The 23,711-nt window shown below is 39.8% G+C and overlaps 2 protein-coding genes across 3 annotated transcripts; both read right to left on the bottom strand.

Moving 5' to 3' along the window:
* Positions 1 to 399: 399 nt before the first annotated feature.
* LOC107190121 (phospholipase ABHD3) lies at positions 400 to 5,390 on the bottom strand. Of its 2 annotated transcripts, none has more exons than XM_015578864.1 (7): positions 5,220 to 5,390; positions 2,590 to 2,759; positions 1,954 to 2,164; positions 1,767 to 1,879; positions 1,134 to 1,371; positions 788 to 953; positions 400 to 697 (listed from the first exon to the last, which is right to left on the bottom strand). In XM_015578864.1, the coding sequence occupies exons 1-7, from the start codon at positions 5,319 to 5,321 to the stop codon at positions 516 to 518; spliced, it is 1,182 nt and encodes a 393-aa protein (XP_015434350.1). In that variant the 5' UTR covers positions 5,322 to 5,390; the 3' UTR covers positions 400 to 515. The 2 variants fall into 2 exon arrangements, with proteins under 2 accessions (XP_015434350.1, XP_015434351.1); XM_015578865.1 differs by lacking the exon at positions 5,220 to 5,390 and adding an exon at positions 3,493 to 3,536.
* Positions 5,391 to 11,658: 6,268 nt separating this feature from the next.
* LOC107190026 (carboxypeptidase N subunit 2-like) lies at positions 11,659 to 15,231 on the bottom strand. The gene is made up of 3 exons (XM_015578742.1): positions 14,852 to 15,231; positions 12,532 to 13,331; positions 11,659 to 12,490 (listed from the first exon to the last, which is right to left on the bottom strand). Exons 1-3 carry the CDS (start codon positions 15,229 to 15,231, stop codon positions 11,757 to 11,759), a joined length of 1,914 nt encoding a protein of 637 aa, XP_015434228.1. The 3' UTR covers positions 11,659 to 11,756.
* Between the last annotated feature and the right edge of the window lie 8,480 nt (positions 15,232 to 23,711).

Here is a 23,711-nt window from a genome sequence, read left to right as displayed (position 1 = left end):
ATTTTGATTCAGTAAATGTGGAGTCCGGTTATTGATGTTGTAAGTTTATACTTCTAATGATATGGAGTTTCTGTAACATGTCGATATAGCAAAGTTTTATTGCACAATTGTAGTGCGGAAATGTGCGTTTCAATCAATTCGTTGAACAGAGATTTCTTTCTTTTTTTTCGATGAACAGTTACAAAAATTTCGCGATAAACTCACCGCGTTAAAAATAAATATCACTAAAATATACACGCGACAATGAATGTGCGTATATTTGTCGTATATTTTGTAAAAAATTATACCTATACAATTAACGACTAAGGCTCGATAGCTCGTTGATAAAAATCTTTTTATAAAAGCGATGAAAGTTCTGTAATTCTTAACACTACTAACATCACATGTGCAATACCCTGAATGTAATTAATCATGGAACGTGATCGTTCCTTGCTCTTTGCGTAATGGCAAAATGTAAATAACACATTTTGATACCGATTATCGTGGATGATTTTGAATTTTAATTCATAAGTTCGTCACAACATTTGGTGATCTACACCGGTAGTAAACAATGCGGTGAAGAACTGTGAGAACAGTTTGCCCATGTACTGTTCCTCTTTGACTGGCCACACACCTTCCAAGAAACCAATATGGCCGCCACGCGATGTCACCACAACAGCTACCTTTTTGGTTTCTGATATTTCCTTCAGTGGAATTGCTACTCGTGAAATAAAACCAAAAGAAATTAATTTTCTCGAATTATTATATCAGCTGATTAAACATGAAACTACGAGAAGCTAATTCAAACCTTGAACTGGTTGAAATGGGTCATCAGCAGCGCTAAGGCATAATAACGGCACATCAATCAAGTGCAATTTATCATGTATGGTTGCATTAGAATAGTACTCCTCCACGTCTCTGTAGCCAAATTGTTTCACCGTGAAGTGCGAATCAAATTCACGCACGGTTTGACTCTGATACACATACAAAAGATTTTAGTATATAAGAGGAATTCTTTTAAGAAACCAAGATTAGATAGGAAGGACCGTATGTACAGTCATTTTTCATTGTTCACAAACTTGATCTTTAATTATTTAACTGTTTACTAAATAAGTTTTCATTATTTATTGAATATACTGCTTTATTAAGCTTACTTTAAGAAGAGTCTCTATGTCCACATCGAAGAATCCAGCCTCCGTTGCATAATGTAACCGCTGTATATTTTTACGTAAGGTGCCAGCCAAATATTTATTCATCATTAAATTGAAATAATTCTCCTCCGTGTTTTTCGTCGCGGCGAATACGTTCCACGGTACAGAGATTAAGAAACATCCTTTTAGTTTGTTCCTTGCCATTGTTCCTTGTTGTGCTAAATAATTACCTAATATTAATCTGTAAACGCACACATATAAAAAAAAACATTACAAACGTTACTTTCATAATATAATAGTCAGTTAAATTTAAAATCGTGCATTCAAAACAGCGTGAATGAAGAGTATGAATCGCGTGAGACTCGAATCATGTAACACCTTAGTTTTTAAGAGTCAGAGTGGTAGGGATGGTCCTTGAGCGGCCTTGAGCAGTTAATTGACTTCGTTCCGACGCATAGCAATACGGTTCACACGTAGCGAATTTAAAAAGTGATCGCGCGCTCAGTTATCTTATAAGGAATATATTGAAAACTCTAAGGTCATATAATTTATTAATAAAACTGTTAAAAGTTTTCCTAAACGAAGGAACGTGTGCAAGCAGTTTTTATACGCATTGCGCAAGAAAGGCATCATTACCCTCCCATCGATATTCCTGTCGCTCCAACTGGCACATGGGGATAAAGTTTTCTCACATGATCGACGACTTCGGACAGATCGTCGCTGTTCGCAGCGCAATACGTTCGTGGAGTCTAAAAATTCGGTAATCGTTAATGTCAACGATCCGATTTCATTACGCGAGTTAATCGGCTCTCGATCGGTCTACCTTCAATTCCACACCACCCAGGCCTCTGTTATTGAAAATCATGCATCGTATGCCGACTTTCTTCGCGGCCGAGACAAGGCACTTGATGTATTCCGCTTGACTCGCGCCGGTCAGTCCCGGCAATATGATCACGATCGGCGAAGTCACGGAGGATCCTTCCTCCGCCCAGTCCAGGGCCACTTCACCTCCATCCGACAATGTCAGAATTTCTCTGTGCGACAATTGATTAATTAGAACTGGAGGTATAACGGAGCGATAATTAGCTTGCAATCATTTACACCGCGAGACAAGTGTTCATTAATTCCTGTCTGCTCGAGAGAAAACAGAATTTTCTGTCGTGACAGGAAGTAACGGAGTCTAGAGATACGTGCCGTTCGAATAATGGAACGTCACACGAAATTGTATTCCTCAATGGCGATGGAATAAAAATACAAAATACGACAGTGTAACTTTGAACAATTGTACATTCATTCTTTCTGCATTATGAATAATCTATCGTTTCATTAATTATTTCGAATGATCTTCAAAGGACCTTGAAACATATTTTACGTATACGGGTAATGTCTATTAAAAAAAAAAAACATTTTTTATTTTGCTTTTTTTTATACTTATGAAGTTCAAGGTAAACTTACCAACCTGCGATAAACAATAGGCGGCAATATCCGCGACCTAAGAATACTCGCCATAATGGTCTGCGCTCTCGATTCGAAGCACCATAAGGTCGGCCAAAATTTGTTTCTAACGAGTGGTACATGCTCCTCGAGGAATGATCGGAACGGCCCGTTCGCGCATACCAGCATCGGCGTCTGGAAAATGTTTGAGGTTATCATTTTTTGAAACTTCATGCAGACGTGTCCGGGTCATTAACAGGTTCGTGTTAAAATAAAAAAGCTACCGACAGACTGTTGTCTGCACTCACAAAGAACATTTTTAATATTAAATGGCTCCATTGCGCTTCAAACGTAAGGTACATTAACGTACAAAGGTTCAACTTCATTTGAATAAAAAATTCCATATTTAGTATGCTTTCGACGGATACAGTGCCTTACGAGTCAGTTCGCGTTTAATTACGTAGAATCGCGAACAAATTCGGCTTCCACTAGGAGAAAAAGTGGCGTCGGGAAAGAGGTTTCTACCATTTGGTTTCGGAAGTTTCTGATATTTATGCCAAATTAACATGCATTTTAACATTTTCGGTACTTGAAATAAATTTAACAAGTGGTAGGAGGCTCGTCTCCTGCGTCACTTTTTCTCCTAGTGGAAGCCAAGTTTGCTCACGAGTTTACATAATAAATTAAGGCAATTGTACATTGTATTCCTTTTGCGTGATATTTAAAAACGGAGCATAATTTCCGTTTAATAATTTCAAATTCTCCTGTGCCCTATGTTTCATTCATTCTTCTTTTCACGCTTTTCGACGTAGCTTGAAAAATGTTCATGTGAACAAGAACTAAATATAAGAATTTGTTTCATTACGCTACCCGAACTATCTTTATAGGTTAACTGTTCTTGATAGAAAAACCTGTCAAAATAACTAACCTTCCTTTAGATTTACCGTAACAATTCGAATGAAATTCTTCGCGCCGGTCGCGCGAAGAACCTCATTCACCAGTGAATCCGTCTATTCAAACATCCCATTTATTCTTGACTGGGCTTATTCGGTGTATGCGATGTGTTACCTGTTCCGGCCGTTTTGCGTGTGGGTTGCGCGCGCACCAACGGCACCGACGCGCGCGCAATTTGTCCGGGGCGAGTGTGCCTCGTAGTTTTAAGGTCAAATTAATAAATCGTGCATCTCCTCGTGGCTCTCGGTACAGAGACCACGAAGGGCCGTGCGAATGTTTAGAAGTGTTTGTATCACGGAAATCCTGATAATATATCAGTCCGGCAATCTTTGACACGATGCTTAGAAAAATGGACGATAAGAATGAAATAAGAAAACGTTACGAACTTTGGATTTGTCCGATACGCCGTACCCCAGTCGTGCCAATTCACGTTGGAACGAAATCGCGAATGATAATCTCAAGATTCTTTCGTAATAAAGGAAACTTGTCAAGATCATTCTTCTAATAATTCACACGTTTTTTCTCCTATATTTTGTTTAACTTTCTTCGTAATCAAAGTCTGGACTTTTACGGATTTTATTTGCCGTAACTTGCGTCACGTGTGTGAATTAACAATTGGGTTATAAACGGTGAAACGGAACAATGCTGGAATGTAGTTATTCGAAGACGAACAGTAGTTTTACTGGACAAAGAATATTCCCACGTAAGAAATTAAACAGGTTAGACGGTTGGCCTATCGAGAACACATTGGTAATCGCGAGTGAAAATGGTACGACACAAAGTCCGACAATTAATGCTGATAGACATTTAACAAGTATGAAATATAGGGTTATCCGCAGAATGAATTAGCCTTCTTTTTTCCTCTTGAACATCGTGGCAGATATATTGGGAGTCCGGTTCTTAAATTAAAATGTGACGCCCGAAGTGTCAATAACCTTTTATTGTCACGGAAATCACAAAGAGTCAACCGGGTGTGCGAGATTCACGGAGGGAAATGGTTTTTTCTCTCTCTCTCTCTCTCTCTCTCTCCTCGTTCAGATGGTATCTTCAATAGAATCAAGGCAGACTCGATATACGCCTGACTACGAACCAAATGCGGCGTTGATTGAGCTTAACGAAGGTTAAAAGTCTGCGGATAAACGTCTGTGCTCCATGGTCTAATTTAAAATTTTCAATTGCAATTAACAATTCGACATTTCATTCCGACGAAACACAAACATCCACCTCACACGTCTATCGGAACGAAAAAAGCGTCGACGACCTCAGAATTTCGCGCGATTTTTATTTTACCCTAGTTAATCGTACATAGACCAGTTTCTAGAACCACGACCAGTCAATACGCTATAACGTTTCCCTACTTCGAACCAATATTCTAAAAATAAAATAACCAATCCCGTAACAAAAGAAAACGAAACAACACCGTTACTTTCGATCGAAGTTGTGTTTCCAGAAAACTTCAGCAAAACTTCCTACACATCATAAGTAAACCCGTCGCGATAACCGATACACCTTGGGGATGACGCATTGCGTTCTGTCGATTTTATCGATGATTCACACCGGCCGAATTCGTCATGGTCTTCTTCTCATCGGTAAAGTGATTCGTGGTGAATTGTCCTCAAAAATTTCTGAGCTAGATATAATATCGCGATATAAGAGGGAGACAAGATGGGAACAGGTGAGCGATGGTGGCCTCTTACTCACTTTGACAACTTCGAAAAGGTAATACACGCAGAATCCAATGCCCACCAGCGCCCCGTAGTAGACCGTCGGGATGTCAAGGAGTGGCTCGAGCATGTTCAGCATCGTTGTACTCTATCGATACGTCCGCCGCGGGAGACAGAGCAGTGCGGGCCACTGTTACGAGGTGAACCGCGCGCGTCGTTGATATCGCAACACGCACCGCACACCACCACGGTCCGTTGACAATCCTTGCTCGTCGAACGCCGGTAGCCGACAGCCGATCGCAGGAGGCTTTCGGTGGCGAATCCGCGCGTCCGCGCGCATGACGTTCAAATAATTGGACGGCTCAACTAGCCTTACATACTAGCGTTTGTAACGGAGGAGCGCGACCGGTGGTACCGCCGATAGCTACGGCTGCGACTATACAGACGACGCGACAGACGGACAGAACACAGATAGTAAGAGGATAGATACAGTAGGGATTCGGTCGGTCACGTGCGCACTAGTGGATCCGCTCTCACACACTACGCTCCTCTCTGCGGGGATTCATCCCCACGCCGGCCGGCGATACGTGTGTGTATGTGTGTGTGTAGCACCATGCGCCAGTAATACATATGTACAGGCCGTGTGTACATCGTTGGTGTAACGAGCGTGTTACGTAACGGACGACGGCGTGAAGTTTTCTGTTAACTGCCGCCGCCGCTAGTAATGTAGCTGCACTCTTCTTTCGACCAGACGGGGACATCGCGGGAACAGGGTTAAATGCCCGGCATCTCGGGTACAAACGATCGAACCGATAATTTATTATACCACGTGCACACGATTCGGATAAATAACCGGCAGTTGAAAGAATGTTTAGAAACTCGAATACAAGGGGCGTCGGTGCAGGTCGAGAACGATGAGTCGAGATTTTTCGATAACCGTTGGAAAGAAATAGGATGTCTTCGTAATGTACGAATGACTAGGATGATTTCCATGAGTTTGCACATAAACGATCTGTACAATTCCCGTTACTTCGATTGGTCCCCACGTATGTGTGTGTGTATGATTAATGTTGATTCGTGTGACATGTTATCTGATAATCTACGCGAGATTCTTACTTGGCAAAAATCACGGTGGTTTCGAATTCGAACGTTATGACAACGTAGCAGAAACGACAGTGGCACGTGACATGGAATACATCGCTTATTTTTACTTTTAAAATATCGATGACCACGGATTTTAACCCTTATAGTACCTTATAAGTATTCTGGGTACCGTTCAACAATATCTTGAAAAATATGCGATTTTTAAGGATATCTATTAAAGAATCTTTAAATGTCCCCCATATTACTGGATCTCATGCTTCGTCTTCCCGGAATGTCACGTGAACACCCAGATACATTTGCAGTTAACACCGTGGCAAAGATCACTATCTGCCCGAGCGAACATGAATTTAGTATGCAAATCAATGGATCACATTGTAAATTTTGTCGCGAGACGGGTTTCTGCTGAAGTTGTCATTTTCAATGCTTACCTAATAGTTATCGTCCCGTATCCAGTAAGTTCTATGATTCCTTGCATCAGTACTGTGTAATTGGCGGAACTTGATAATGTTCCGTTAATTTACCGCTAACTGTATATATACGTTCGTCATTATTAGGTAGAACAACAGGCTCTCGTAGAATTATTACTGTCCAATTAAATTCAGTCGATTGAGAGACTATTCGTTTCCATTGTAGACGAATTTTTAACAGTTTAAGAAAGATGGCGAACCACAGGACTGAATATTGTCATAAGCGTATTACGTTACAGATATGAAAAACAAAAAGTAAAAGGCATATTATGCCATTGACTCATTGTAATCATGCATTTAGGCGTCAATACAAAAATTGCAAGTATATAGTAAACAATAATTGTTTTGTCTTGAAAATAGAACAAATATTGTTCTGTTTAGTGTATCTTATTTTACAAAAATTGATTCCCTTAATTTTCCCTGAAAGATCCGAAAAGGAAATTTAAATTATTGAACATAGTTCATATTTGAATTTAATAGTATACAACAATTTAAATTTAAATATAAATTGACACAATGGAAATTTGTGCGAGATGATGTTACATATACATGTACCAAGAAAAATGACTCCTTTATTAAACACAGTCTTATACATTTCGTGGACAATAATGAAATTTTATCAACGTCCGACTTCGATCGCGTTGATCTTGTAAGCGGCAGCGAGAGTGGAAATCTGATTCATATACTCCGCTACGCAGCGTCAGACGGATAGACGTGTATTAGGTTCTACGGCCAACTAAGGCAGAAGAGACTTTGACCGTTCAAGGTCATTCAACTCGTCATTGCCACTTTTAACCATTCCTAACCTAATCGCTACAGGTGTACACTGTTGCACCTTAAAGTAAATTAAAACGGAAAAATAAAAGGTATTCGTGATTCACAGGGGAAACTTCAGCACCTCGAGAATTTTCGATTTTTTTTTAAACTCCGCAGGTTTCTACGAGATCTTCATAGAAACATTGGGCAATCTCTCATTTTTGCTAATATTCGATTCTTCAGGTGGATAGTAGTAGTCCTTAAAGGTTAATGTGTCTTTCTATTTTCCTGTATACCTTAAAAATTATAGTAGATATCAAAACACGTTACAATAAAAATTTAACAACTTCTTATGCTCTATAAAAGTGCGTAATGAAATTGTTAAACATTTATTTTATAAATAAATAAATCAATAAACAAAAAAATTTTTTTTACAATTTTATTACGTGGTTTTGTAGAGCATAAGAAACCGTTCTATTTTCATTTTAACCGTTTTGTGATATCTACTACAGTTTTCAAGATATACAGGAAAAGACACATTAACTCTTGAGGGTTGATTTAGACCTGAAGAATCGAGTAACAGTAAAACTAAAAACTGTACGATGCTTCTACTGAGATCCCCTAGAATTCGAGAAAAAAAAATCTAAAATTTTCGGGGTATCGTAGTTCCCTTGTCGGACCAATCTACGTCATGTATCTCTCGAGTGTTGAGTCACGTGTCATAATGGAAGAGTAAAATACGTTCAAAAAGATGCAGAACATAAAGAAAACGACCTTGGACAGCTAAAGCCGTAAAATACCCACGTTAAATGTTCCCCCACCCATGATAGCTTTGGCACCAGAATCAAGTTCAACACTGTTTTATTTGAGAGGCTGATAGAAAATCCATGGATACTTTATCAAGCACCTTATTTACACAGAGACATAGAGACACGCCGCTAGAGAACACTTTCTGGTTGGATTAAGGACAGTGTACCATTCGAAAAGTAATGTAAGTATACACATCCGCAAGGAGAACCCTCGGAGGAGACAAACATTTCTTGGTGAATCTCAGTGATTAGTAAACTAATTGGTTAAGAAATAAACTTGGGTCATTGAAAGTATCTCGATCCCTATTAGAATGATATGGAATTAATCACTATATTTATTAGTATGTTACTCTATGTCACCGTCTTCAATCCCCTTAACTGTACGAAGTATACCGTAATTCCTCGATAAATGCGACACGAGCAACGGCGTTATTCCCACCTCTAAGGGAGTTCCCCTGTAGAATTAATCAAAACAGAGTAAACGGGAAGCTAAGCAGAGGCTCGGCTTCGGGCAACCAAAAACAAATTTGTGAGGGGGCTGAAAACCTTTCCGTCCCGCCATGAATGCTCCGAAGTGGACCCGAGTACGCCGCACTCATCGAGACATTACTGTATTTATTATTATATTTTGCAACAGACTTAAACGTAAGCCTTGACAACAAAAAAGTGCATAAAGTCCCTTGAAATGATTCATTTGGTTCCAATGAGGAACATAGTTTAAGGACAAACATACTGAACGATAACTAAATAAATATACAATAAAGAATATTACGAACGAACAATATATAATATAGGATTGGTTAACCCTTGATTGGTTAGAGGAAATGCAATTTTTGTTCTACAGGCTACCTTCATTTTAATGAACTTGGGAGTTGCGGAGTGGTTAGGGCATTTAAATTCCTGTACGAACAAATTTCACATGCACAGGGTGAGTTAATGAGAACTACCATCTAAAACAAATCATTACCTATTAGTTGTATCAAAAAACGTTTTAATGAATTATATAACATTTTAAGGAACGCATCGGATGGATACAATTTTATATCTTTTTTTATTATAGATATTAAGGTGACCTAGAATTTTTCAAGGTCAATGAATCTTTTTCTTAATACCATCATAATATATGTTGAATTCGTCGTTCCATTGGCAACAACATGGCATTTAAAAAAACGAAGCATTGACTCAAAACTCAAGGTTACCATATTTTGAAAAAAATAAGATATAAATAAAATTAAATTCTACCCATCCGATGCACCCCTTAAAATGCTACATAATTCATCAAAAAGGTTTTCTGATACAATCAATAGGTAACGAGTTATTTTAGCTAGTAGTTCTTATCGACTCACCTAGTATGTAACAAACTTTGCTCTCACTTTACCAGACGAGGGCCGACGACGTCCAGTGTTCACCAATGGAAGATATACACCTGGCGAAGGTTCGTAGCCTTGTGTAACAGACACTCGCCATATAAAGCAACACGAGAATAATAGTTTAGGCTTACATGAGCATGCAAGAATCTTGTTATTTGGGTTGTTACACGTGAAGTGGAGGACATTTTACCGACAGTTTATATCGTATATTTCGAACTTGAAAGTGAATTTTCCGCAGCTGAGATAATTTCACTTAAGTTTACAAAAACACAATCTGATGTCTCTTTCCAGTTCAAAAATAATAGTTCGATAAATATTAAACAATTTTTCGACTGCGATTTCATTGGTAAAATAAATATCGGTGAAATCAATTACTTCAGATGCAACAACCAACCGAACGATTGTTAATCACGCCGTGCTTACACGAGTTAGCGACTCCGTGTCATATAATGCAGAATTTGCACTAGTTTCAACATCCGAAAACTTCGTAACTTCTTCGTCGATTCAAGAACTTCCCAACCGGCTGGACACCAAAATACTTTATCCATCATCTTTTCACGTTTCCTCCTTTGTCGTTTACAATTGGAACTTTCTCGTCTTCATTTAGATTTTAAGTTTCAAGAATTATGTAAGGGCTGCTTTATAACTTAATTTATACCGTGTAAGATTATAAATAACCGCTTCTGCGCAGAGAAAAATGAAACGACAAAGTGTACGATCGCGTGACAAATTGAACCGCCCAGCATCATTAACATCATGTCCATCCTTAATTCCGAACACTATATGGTAACGACACGCACAGGGAAGATTACACCCTTAACTTATATACAAAATGCTCGGCGAGACGAGCTTGCATACAAAAAAAAAAAAATAATTTCAACATCCTGACGTCTCTTGCGTGGTCTATTATCGGTGCACCTTAATCCTACTAGTCTACAAAAATCAAGTCATACACACACGATGGAAGCAAGGGGATCACATCTTATACAAGGGTTGTCTGCGACAAATTTCTGTACAAACTTTGCCAGCGTGTTCTAGGTAACAATAATACTGTACGCCGTTTCTCAATTTGACTTTCAGCACCGATTTTTCCGTGGATCGATATGACAAAATATTGTTGAATCGCAAAAAAAATCTTTTTTCCCAGTACAAAACCTACTCACGTAGGTATTATAATTACTCGTTCCTAGAACTATCCACCTCATCCAACGAGTGAAGTCAGTAACTATAAACACAGGGAGATGATAGCCATTTAGGTAACAGAGAGGGACAGAGACAGTTGCCAGCCAATAGCATCTCGTTAGACCAGTGTTTCCCAACCTATTTTGGATCATGACCCACCTCAACGCCTCAAAGATCTCGTCGTTCTCCTAGTATAGTAGGAAAAAACCAAGTTCTGAAGAAGTTTAACATCAGTAGTTGCTTCAAATAAAGAAAGTACATAGACGAGAAAACTGTTATCGATGGAGATAACCGAATGTCAATGATTTGCTAATTGCCCCTCGATGGGGCGTACGTCCCACGTTAGGAAACACTGCGCTAGACAGACAATAGAGCCCCAATTATCGCGAGTTTACTGTAACTGACGCTCACAAATCTCATGAATCCAGTTTCACGCTTACAAGATACCATCATCCTATTTCTAACAGTACAATAACGCCGGCAAAGTTTGTAGAAAATTAATCTCCCATACATTCTACGCTCAAGACAGAGAGAGAGAGACATGTCTTATAATATAATAAATACACGATAATAGCCGCGAGATAGCGCCACTCGCGAATTCCATCGTCGAACGTATATGTACGATAAGGTACGTTTCCAGTGACAGTGAATCGTGATTTTTGCAGTCATGACACACTAAATGTTTATGACTTCTGTCGTCGTGAAAACTAGATGTCGTTGTTGTCATGACATTGGGTTTACAATTGTCATAACAGTGTCACGACAACGGAATGTCATGACTTTTATACTGTCACATGAAAATGTGCCTTTAGAGCTCGGCTCCGTGTCCGCGTACATTGTCGTGATAGGGATGCAACAGGGGATGTTGAAATTTCTTCGCTCTATATCATGAGCTACGAGGGCAACTAGACTCACGAACGTATTTTGCCCAGGTGCGCGTCGGGGTCATGTCGCCTTTCCGTAATCGTCGTTGATCGTTGCTGGTCGCCTGGTCGACAATGTTCCGATACGTCTCCTCGTCGTACGTGCAGGTTAGACTCTTTCGTAATTTCACGGCTCCAGCCTCGAAGCTTGCCGGCTGGCTGCCTACAAGCACGTGTAGATCGTTCTTAACCTGGACCGCCCAGTCCCACATGTCAGCTATCGAGCAGTTGCAAACAAACGGATTGCCCAACAGGTTGACCGACACCAGACGCGGATTCGCCTTGAATGCCTTCGGGTTGATGGTGCCCAGGTTGTTGTTGCTGAGATCCAAGTGCTCCAGGCTCTGTAGCTTCTTCAGACAGGCGAGATTCTCCGAGCCGGAGATATTATTGCCCGAGAGATTCAGCTGGGTGATGCGTTTGGTATTGGCGAACAGATTCTTGTTCAGATGCAACAGATCGCAACTGCTGAGATCGAGAAGTTCCAGATTCGACAGCTGCGTCGGTAGAAGTGCACCGTCCGCGGGTACCTCAAGCGGATTCCCACTGAGCTTCAGCTCGATTATGTCCGTGTTCACGCGATCGCCGAACACCTTCGGATCAATGGGAGTCTTCAGATCGCAGTTGTTCAATTCCAAAGTCTCCAGTCGTGTCAGATTGGCGAACAGACCTTCCTCCAATGTGTGAAGTTTATTCCCTGATAGTACCAGCTTCTTGAGGAAGTTCATGTGAGCGAACGTAGCAGGCTGACGAACGCGTCTGACAATGGATTGTGCGAGATGTCGAGCTCCTCCAGGTGCTCGAATGCGTCGAACGCGTTCGGTAAACGTCTTAGGCTGCAGTTGCTCAGCGAGAGCTTGTGCAGTTTTGGCAGATGACGCAGCACGGCGGTGAAGTCGGCCGCGAACATGGGATTGCCGCTTAGGTTCAGAACACGAAGTTTGCTCGCGTTACGGAACGCTTCTTCGGATAGTCGATCCTGGAGGTTGCAGTTCGATAGATCCAGGGATTGGAGGCTGTGCAGATTGTGACCCAGAGTGTTGCCGACGTCCAGATGCCATAGCTCGTTGTCAGCTAAGACCAGCTGACGAAGATAGAGATTCTTCGCGAAAGCGTCACCGGGTAGATTGGTGATGCCCGTTTTACGGATGTCCAGGTGCTCCAGACGGATCAACGGAGCGAGCATGGTGGTCCAACTGACAGTACGGAGATCGTTTCCCGACATCTCGAGTTCCCGTAGATTCTCCAGATGGGCGAACGCGTCCGAGGACACGTGCGTCAGATTGCAGGAGTTTAGCTTCAGATACTCGAGATTGGTCAGATGGTCGAACGGACCCGGCTCGATTCTGTCCAACGGATTGTGGGACAGATCGAGCTTGTTCAGGTTCGTCGTGTTGTGGAAGAATTGCGTGTTCAGCCGGCGGATACCGCACGAGTTCAGATCGAGGTAGAGCAAGGTCCGACAGTTCAAGAAGTGACCCTCGACCTCGTCCAACGGGTTGTTCTGTAGCTCCAGCGTGATTAGACCCGGGTTATCCCTGTTGGAAGGATCGAGACCCGGTCATAACAGTGGTCGTGTGTTCGTGGCGTTCAAAATTGCTTTGTTGCGATAGGCTAGCTTTTGCGGATGGGTTTGGATGATTTTTCTAATGGGTCAGCCTTTGGGACCAATAACGAGCGTTTAAAGGAATATGGTGTCCAATTCGTTGTTATTGAACCGAGTACTTCACGATGGACAGCAACATTTTTAGTTTTTCAGTGAATCCACGATACGTAATATAGAAAAGTAGGATAAAATTTCATTTTTCAATGGTATGGATAACGTATTCTATACGCATATTTTGTTGTATTTTGCTTGGGAATGGAATGGGGAAAGTAAGAATGAGTTAGTAGGACGCATCAACAGGTGGACTAATAGTGAGACAATATTGTAATAAATATGTGACAATATGTGACTAATTCATGCGTAAACGTGAAGCGAAAGCTATATAATTTTGTCGATGTTCATTTATTTTGCATGAACCTGTATTACGACTAAAAAACAATTTGCGTATGAAAATAAAGTCATTTGAATTATGCGAAGAAAGTTTAATTTCTGTAATATTAAAAAAGTTTATTTCAAAATCTTGATTAATCAGTAAGAAAATTCAAGTCAAAGGTTGTATTATTCTCCTGATGTTAAAGTTATTCGAAGGTCATTGGTATTTTCTTGAATGGAATTATGTAGTTTCAACTTCATAGCGTTGTAGCTGATGTCGCAACGAGTTCAACGACCTAGTATACTTACTATGGCATTTAATGAGTACTAGAGTACTATACGCCCCCTAAAGTCTTAGACTGTTTTTCTGAACACCCTCTATAAATGAATGAAATAACCAACACTATACATGGTGTCTAGTTTAAGTATGGCTCCCAATATCTTTTTTAATTGCACAAACGCAAAAAATATTTTATACGTAATTTAAATGCTATTAAATGGTTAGTATCCTACAAGCATTGCTTTTTTTTCTCGAAATGTTCAAGGTCATGGATGTTCTTTTTTCAAATAACTACAGACCATTTAAAGGTCATATCATAATTCATATCTGAATATATTTTTTCATGAGCTACGTGATGCAATAGGAAACAATATGTAGCTATTTGTAAAAAAACACCGATGACCCTAAAATCCTCGATAAAAAAACATTTGAAAAAAAAAACAACTCCTGCAGGATACTGACCATTTAATACCATTCAAATTACGCATAAAATATTTTTTGCACTTTCAAAATGAAAAAAAGACATTTGAGGAGTCACTCTTAAATGAGCCACCCTGTATAAATTGCTTCAATCTGGTCAAATGATTTTTGCTGCATGTAACTGTGCGACATACGATCCGACCAGTAAGAATTATTCGATCTGCTTGTACTATACACACAGATCTCCCTACAAGTACGTTTTTTAGTGCCAACACGATAATGAAAAACATTAAACGATAAATTTTTATTTGCATACGACGTGGGTAAATGATATAACCGATGAAAACGATCCGAACGGTTGGATTTGAAAGTTGCTTTACCTGAACGCCTCGGGATCGACGCGAGTGATCGCGTTCGACGAGAAATCCGCCTCGAGCAGGTAAGTCAGCTCGGCGAACGACTCGTATTTGAGCTCGGTCAATCGATTGTGAGCCATCTGTAGACGCCTCAGCTTGATTGAACTCGGAAACGGCAGGACCCGCGCGATGTTGTTGCCATTCATGTCCAGGATGTAGACATTTGGGCTGAGCTCGTCGTAAGGGATGCTCGTCAAATTGCTCTCAGAACAGTCGGTTACCCAGTTGATGCGAAAATAATGACAGTGACAGTCCACCGGGCACTCTTGCTCCACCAATTCGCCGTTATAGGCAATGGTGGACGTCGTTAGACCGGCTACCATCAACAGCAGCAGCCCCACCATCTTGACAGACCCTCGCGGATATATCTGCGGAGATAAATGAATAGAGGGGTGTAAACATAAAACGAAAGAAGAAAAGTGATCCGAAACAACCGTCTTCTTAAATCGAATTTTCTTTTATAGTGTGGACTCTTACGATATTGCCACAGCCGAGGTTGTGGGAGAGTAAAACGGCAATGCGTCGAGAGCCTTCTCGAAACTACGTCCTATCGTCGTAACACTGGCCCCAGCGCATGCACAAGAGCTGCATCGTGCTCTGGTGAGGACGTACGCAACGTGGTGGGAGAGCGAATTTATGTGTGCGTGAAAGTACGTGTGGAGGGGAAGGTGCCTCGCATGTGGCAATGGGCCAAGTGACAATAATATCGTAAGAGTCCACTGTACTTCGTTTGAATTACAGTTTCAAACGAAAGAAAAGGCATCAGGCGCTAACACGATGCGAAAGACGAGAGACAAATCACTCGAGGGAACAACTGCTGTCTCATCCGCGCAATGTGCAAATTAATGGATGAATCGTGGTTATGTATATGGAAGAAAAAAGATGGAGAAAAATGCTGAACTCGCGGTTTACTTGGAACCGTTGCGACGCGACGATGCACATCGCGATGGCATTGCCAACAGGATAACTGGCGAGTATACACTAATGGCTGAACACAAGTGGAGCAATTGTCAGTTAGAAATGGACCTAGCAATTGGCGGTCGGTAATTTCCGTGCAACAATGCACGGCGCTACAGGTCGTTGGGCCGGAATCCTCGATGGTTTACGTAAACCAGCCAAACAATACTTCTTTGTGTTGCTTTTGAATGCTTAGCGAAAAGAAACGGTATTTAAAAGATACCTTTCATTCGCTGAGTAGTCATTAGTATCGTTATATTTATTAAGTAACCTTAAGGAGATACATCGCCATAGGTGCACCGGAAATACATACTTATTTTCCCCGTGAAAACAGTACAAGTTTCACGTGAACTGATTTATTCGAATCATACAAACCAATGAATAGACACTTAAGGGATTTTGTAATTATTGAAGTCGAATTTTAAATGATCATAACATTAATAAATACTTGACACCTGAAAATTACATTTTTTTAATATCTGAATGTTTTCATAATGTATAGATTTCAGTATAGAAAATTAGAAAAATGTATTAATTAAATCAAAAAGAAAAAAAATACAGATTTCACTAGTGAATGAACGATATTAAAAAAATGAACATTTCTAAGCAATGATACGAAAATTGTTTGAATATGAAACAAGCAATTGAAGAAAATCAATATTTAATCATTGTTTATTTGAATAACTTCATGTACTCATTTTTATATGTATATAATGTTCATTCACTGGTACTCATTCGTAATCTACATCGATATTCGTTACCGTCTATCAAACGTTTTGCTCGAGAAAAAAAATTCGAATTTTCGTAAAATTTCGTCGTTCCTCCATCTCTCAGAAAAATGAAATCCCTTAAAACCAACAAGACGAGTAGCGAACGAATATTCGATCCGATAATTTTGTGTAAATTAACGGTAATCGGTTGAAATTCAAAATAATCAAACCATAAAAAGACATTTGGACGGAAGGCGAATTATTCATCCCGTTCGCAATACAACGAACGCATATCCCCTACCCCCTACCTATTTACCATCGGTCCACTGATCAAAACACGCGCATGGCTAATGGAAGTAATTTGTACGTATTAAATTCCGAGCACAATCATCTTCGTTACAGCGATGAATAACATTCAAGGGTGTTTTCAAATTGGCCAACGGGTGGTCGTCACCGACGCACACAAAGAAAACCGGGGCAACGCCTCTGGCCAGTAGTCAACATCGCAGACGGAGGGGGCTGCTGGCTCGACGGAAGGCTTTTCCGCCAGAATGCCACGCGTTCTACGCTCCACTGGCCCCTTCAAGCTTTCCCCGCATACATACAGTTGTTCGCCTTCGGCCTGGACCATTACTATCCGCTCCTAAAAGCCCGAGAATAGGGAACGGAGAACGCGCGACGATGGTGTATTTTCCCCCCCTTTCGATTCCTCGTTGTATTTCTCCCTTATGGCGCGACGGTGCGTGGCGGGAGGGGGGAGGATCGAGTCATTCGCATTCAGACACCGACCGAGAGACATTCATACTTTTTGCAAACATCGTTCTTCTTTATATTCGCGCCACCTTTCGCGCCTGGGATCTCAAACCATCGGGGTGTTTGAGGATGCTATGAAGCAGAATCTACGCGAAATCCCCACTCTTTTTCGTTAGACGAAGCGATTCGGTTTTCTTTTCTTCTCGAACCCCGCTTACCACGCCCCTTACTGTCGTACGAGTTTATCTACGTCCTACGCGTCACGGGGTGTTCTTTTTTAACGGCTTCTTTATCCCGTCTGAGTCGGTAACAGAGGCTTCTCAAACGGCGCGATATTAAAAATCATGCTGCAGTTCGTAACCGATTCTGCGGGAACGGTTATAAGTACGCTCTAATATGTACGCATGAGATAGACGATTATGTAAAGCGTGATATGGTACGCTAATACAGTGGGGTACAAAATTATGGTAGTAGTTTACAATTCGGTCGGTATCTCAGATTTTTTTCAAACTTTAAAAAAGGGGTTCTCTAAAAAGGCAAAATATCATTGTAAAGAATGTTGCAAACAATTATAAGTACTTTTAAGTACCAAGGCTAGACGATTATTAGTATACATTTTTTTTATTAAACTAGCTGTAACCAACTCTGATCAGTATAATGCTTTGAAAATAAACAATTGAACCTCTTTTTTACTCTTTACAGCTTATCCTTTCACTTAACTTGCATTTATTGTGACGTTTAGGTTAGGTTTCAGTTACAAATTTAATTTCAAATTAAAGGTACTTAGAATTGTTGCGACATTTTTTAAAATGATATTTTGGCTTTTTAGGGAGCCCCTTTTAACATATTAAAGTTTGAAAAAAATCGGAGATATCTACCGAATTGTCAATTATTGCCAAAATTATTTGTACAATTCGTATATCGCACGTAGGATAAATGTATCAGCAGTAATTCACTTTGATTCTGCGTATTCATTATCATCCAACGATTATACGAATATACGTATAAGGTACGAATATATTCATATTTCCGTACGATAAATTGTACAGAAAATACACGATTCTTTTTACCAGCCAGTATTTTTTACCGTACGAATACTTTTGTCACCCACTGTACATGTATGACAGTTCGTAATTGCAATTACATTTCACTGCACGTCACGAGTTGGTACAAAGTCCTCATTGTCAATATTCTTTAACGTATTCATTACGAATAAATTTCAAATCGTAGTCGTTTTTTTTCTTCTTGATAATGCACATAGTACTATACATAACAGTGAAAAAAAAACATTAAAGATCGTTTGGCATGCGCGCAAACGATAATCGATATTTAGATCGTTAATGTATCGATATTTCGAATACTCTAGAAATCGATTACTATCTATTGTTCACAGTAGCATTTGTTCATCCGTGACAATTAACGGCCAGTGATCTTGAACTGTTCTAATTTCTCGTACTTAACAACCGTAAGCTACATCGCAATCAAAAATAAATAAAATGCAACAATGAATATTCCAACAACGGTTAACGCAGTACTCTGACACGAGCACCATACAACACTAGGTTTATAAAAAGCTTCTCGGGTCGCGAAATGGCCTGCATCGAAATCAGTCTCTCAAAAGTATTTTAAAGAGAACCCCACATTACCGACGTTAGCCACACAATTACGTTTACGTACGAAATCCGAACATTGTTCACTATGTGTTGTTTCACAAATTACAGTAAAATACTGTAGTTAATATAAATAGGACTAGTGAATAATTTGTTCATTAGTCAACCGCCACTCGAATGCATGCCCAAATTCCATTCACTTGTAAATGTTATTCTACATTTTCGGTATAATATTTGCACGTAAAATCCTTTAGATCCCGAAAGTGTCACGATTTACTGTACATATTCTTTATACAGACACGAGGTAGTTATACAAACATTCAGAAGAATGTTTACTGTACGAACATCACAAGCTAATACAATCACCGCGAAAAATATTTCATTGTCGCGTGTGTAGTCGATTCCGATCGAGCCGTATCACTATTCTCATACTCGTCGCGTTCGTAAATTGTTCTATTAAAACTGAATAACTCCAAGTTACGTACCGGAAAGGTGTATCCTTATTTTCCTGCCGTGTAGCAAGGTTAAATCGTGAAAATGTTCCGTGGATTCTGAATGTGGCACTGGACAAAGATAGATTGAACTGTTGAGTTTGCTGGGACCCGGTTAAATTAAACCGTGTACGTCCGACCGAGGTCAGGGTAAAACCTACTGACGCGCACTCTCGTTCTTTCTGCGTCGCATTAGTCTCGCGACGCACGTCTTTACGGGGTGTTGTTTCCCTCCCTCCTTTTCTCTTGCACACGCACGATCACACACACACGTATGCACTGTAATTCGTACCCCCGTGTAGTTTACCGCTGAAATTCATTGGTCGGTGGAAGAAAACTTGGGCGAATTAAAATATCGTCCGAAACCTATCACCCTAACCTCCTCGTACTTTGAAAAACAGAAATTATCAAGTTGCTCTTTTCCAACATATCAATGAAGACTTAATCGATTTACAAAGTTTAACGTCCGATTATGATTCATCGCGATTGCGTTATTCAATTTTTGGTATTACATTATTAAGTCGAAAATGGTTAAGACGATACGATCTCAAGAAATGTGTGTACACAACAAACGCATGCGCGATTAAACTAACCCTCCTGAAAGACACGTTACACTTGTTATATGCGACATGGAATTGCATTTATGTAACTTATATTCCTTTCGGTCATATCGGTAAAAATGATCGCGAATCAGATGGTCGTTTGAATAAATTTAATACACGGAATTTAATAATATCGCGATCATGATTCTTGTCACGTCTAACACGTGTTTATTGATTATTCAGTATCTGCGTAAATTTTCAGCACACGGGTGTTAGAAGATAACATCGTCAATGAAGTAACAAAATCGCTTGTGATCTTGTTGTACACAAGACGTATTGCACACGCGAGTGACAAACATTGAAAAATCAATGAATCGATTAGTTTTGTTTACTCGTACGTGATGTATCTTCTGTCACGTGAGCGGGGAGTATACGTGTAGAAGTAAAACTGTCTTTTTTATTGGACACTCACCTTGTCTGTATGACCTTTGGTTCTTTTTTTATTTGTTGTTATCGTATGATCATTAGACGCACAAATACAACATTTAAACACTGAATATCCAAGAATGACGAACAACACCGAAATCAGACACCGGTCACACACTGTGTCATGCACAACACGCGCATGCGTTTTATTTCGTCGAGTCACAGCTTTGGCAATAACGTTTCAAACTCTTACCCGTTTGATCTATGAAAGACGTTAAGCGAATCACCAATGGGATATTTTCAATCCACGACTTTTTCTACCACACGCAACGATCCACGCCTCGAATATTATTTATCGCAAGATAACATGTCTACGCGAAAGCCGGACGAAAACGAACTACGCACCTCCACTGACCTCCGCACGAATTCTGTATGTACCGCCGCACACGTTACGTATTCAAGGTGCACACCATTGCACACTTAGGTTAGGACCAGTCCGAAAGATGGGGCGACCAATTGGCTCATGCGGATACCGGTTAAACGAGTACGTTCAGGAAATGTTTTGGTTACCGTGTGTGACGAATTTCTTGGCCGTTCTCAAGTGTTTTGTTGATAAACAGACTGTAATAAGAGGTACACGAATTATTTTAGTATTTCATTTATTTCATTTTCTTGAAATATGAAGTCTCAGCCTAATCTGAAAGTCTAATATGGTAATTACGGTTAATGCATTATTTTTACGCCAATGAACATAATAACGGGCAAATGTGTTTGCACAGTGGATGCCTATAGAGGACAATGTGAAATCGATATGGCTTGGATATGGTACGTGTCACTCGTGCGTCTGAAAGCGTTTGTTCACGTAGTCAATGCGTGATTGAGTGATGAGTGCAGCACGTCGAATTCTGAAGAATCGCATTCGGCAGAATTGGAAGCGGAGGTCAGGCATTACGCCAGGGCATTGCGAAATGTCAGGAATAGAGACCTCATGATCTTGACTAGGAACAACGACCTGCCAACCCCACTCGTATCTCTTCACGGTGCACGGGAGTGAAACAGAGAGAGACAGAGAGAGAGAGAGAGAGAAGGAGACAGAAAGAGCGAGAACGCGCGTGCATCGATTAACTTTGCAATTGACATTAGGTTTCCCGATAACGCGGCGTTGAATTATCGCCCGAGATTAATCACCCTCTTACGATGAGGACACCGTTGGCTTAACTTTTTCTCGAGCACCACAAAGCCAAACGATTACGGGAAACCACTGTCGTTAATTACACGATAAACAGCTGTTTCACAATTTCGTATTTGTAGTTGAACCGGAAGTGTAGTCCAGCAGCGTTTAACGGGGCACACACACGTAATTATAAAATATTTAACGGAACGTAATGACAGACGTATATTTTGATTTTAATACCATTACGAATATGATAAATATTCCACTGCTCGTGCTTTTATTGCGAACGCTTAATAAAACCCCATAATGGCTTAATAAATTCCATTTATTTTGTGAAGTGATTAACATATAACGTCAAACAGAATCATCTGCGAATACATTAACGGATCAAAACATTTTTAAATTGATGTAACTTTAAGATTTATCAGAGTGTATCTTGTAGTATCATGTTTTGCACACGTTTTTTTTGCAAACGGCTTAATGACGGCATAAAGGCGCCTCAGACCTAAAATAACCGTAAAATGGACGTCTTTAAGGCGTCATGTGCTATCTGGAAAGTTATATGTAACCTTTTCGTGTAAGTTCCTGCATATGTTTTATTTATTTTTGAATCGTCATGTTATTTATCCATGATGCATTAATGTAGTTATCGGAGTTAAGGTCGTGTTATTGACTTTTCGCATGTATACACCTAGCAATAAAAAATGAGTATCTATTATTACATAATGCTTCCGGCATAGATAATGGATCTGCGTTGGTACCGAATTCCATAAATTCATAAATAAGCAACAGTACAATATTTGATAGTCCATCATGTTTCATGTATTTATTAATAACGAACTAAATAATTTCCTATATTATATCTTCACTGATATATTTATTCGGTACTTGAAAGTATTAATTTGATGAGACTTAAAACTATGTAATCGTTAATAAATATTCTTTAAAATATTCATCTGAATGCTTTTATGTAAAAACAATGCAATCACAGCAAACGAGATGAACGATATCTTTATCGACGTTCGATCATATTTCACGGTTGATTGGCTCGACGTCAGATGGCGCTGATGTACCATTTACATCAGATAACATACGAATATTTGTTTCGATAATGAAAAGGAACATTAGTAAGTACCCTTTGCAACTTCGTATCGCTGCACAAATGTGAAAGGATATTATAATTTAACTGCATATATCGAGTGAAATGGATAAATTATATTTCATTATTTTTGCTTCGCAATACGCGTATCTGATGTCACCCAGTTAATTAGCGAGACGTCTGATTTCATATTTCATATATCGTCGCGAAGTGAATATAAGCGATCCCGGTGAATTGAAGCGATAACACTATCACATGAACGTATCAAATTTAATTAAGCCCAGTCACGTTAATGTTTCACTCGTAAGAAACACGGGGGCAATTATTCTTCCGGTTATAGATTTACAGGCAGAATTATAGTCATAAGATTCGTGTATTTTTTGGCGCTTATATTCCCCCGAAATTATGTGAGAATGACTTTGGCACGTGGCCAAACGTTCCGCAGAATGTGCGGAGACAACATGTACGGAGCAACGAACTTCGGGAAGCGTGACTGGAGAAGATTCTTTTTCGTTCGCAACGGAAACATTCTTGCTATAAAAATTTCTGCGGATTTCTCGTAATTTTTGTTGTTTTAATTTACGAACACTTTTTCTGGATATTTCGAATGGTTCCTATGCTAGATGGTTAAAAAGATTCGAAGTTACCGTTTCGAAGAGTTATCTATGTCGTCCCCTATTAACGTAACCGTTAATGTAAAAGATGTATGTATACACTATACAAGCCATGCTTTGACTATGACCGCACAGCTTTTGACACGTAGAACGCAGGTGTGAACGACAAAGTATTCGTAGAATTTTGGACCATTCCTGACATTGCACGTAAACGCACAGGAATTTGTAGCTAATTTTACATAAAAGATTTAACCTCAAAATTCATAGCGTAGTGGACTATTGTACTGTGATAATATTTTGTCCTTGCAAAATACAATTTTGGTAAATACTATAAAATGATAAATAAGAATGCTATTTTATCTTGTAATCTTCCTATGCTTTAACCGATTGCATCTCTGTGTGCATTTCGTCAATCCCTACTTTTAATATTAATTATATTACGTTATTT

The sequence above is a fragment of the Dufourea novaeangliae genome, unplaced genomic scaffold (assembly GCF_001272555.1).
Source record: "Dufourea novaeangliae isolate 0120121106 unplaced genomic scaffold, ASM127255v1 scaffold172, whole genome shotgun sequence".
Lineage (NCBI taxonomy): Eukaryota > Metazoa > Arthropoda > Insecta > Hymenoptera > Halictidae > Dufourea > Dufourea novaeangliae.
This window is presented reverse-complemented; position numbering and strand designations above follow the sequence as displayed.

Bases quoted from the DNA above. Each gene is read 5' to 3' on its own strand.
- LOC107190121 (XM_015578864.1), bottom strand. From the start codon at position 5,321: ATGCTGAACATGCTCGAGCCACTCCTTGACATCCCGACGGTCTACTAC. The intron at 2,165-2,589 runs GTTGGTAAGTTT...ATTGTCGCACAG, and splicing joins CCGCCTATTGTTTATCGCAG to AGAAATTCTGACATTGTCGG. The intron at 1,372-1,766 runs GTAATGATGCCT...GTGCGTTTACAG, and splicing joins ACAGGAATATCGATGGGAGG to ATTAATATTAGGTAATTATT.
- LOC107190026 (XM_015578742.1), bottom strand. From the start codon at position 15,231: ATGGTGGGGCTGCTGCTGTTGATGGTAGCCGGTCTAACGACGTCCACC. The intron at 13,332-14,851 runs GTAAAGCAACTT...TCCTTCCAACAG, and splicing joins GTCGATCCCGAGGCGTTCAG to GGATAACCCGGGTCTAATCA. The intron at 12,491-12,531 runs GTTCGCTCACAT...TGGTACTATCAG, and splicing joins CGCGTTCGTCAGCCTGCTAC to GGAATAAACTTCACACATTG.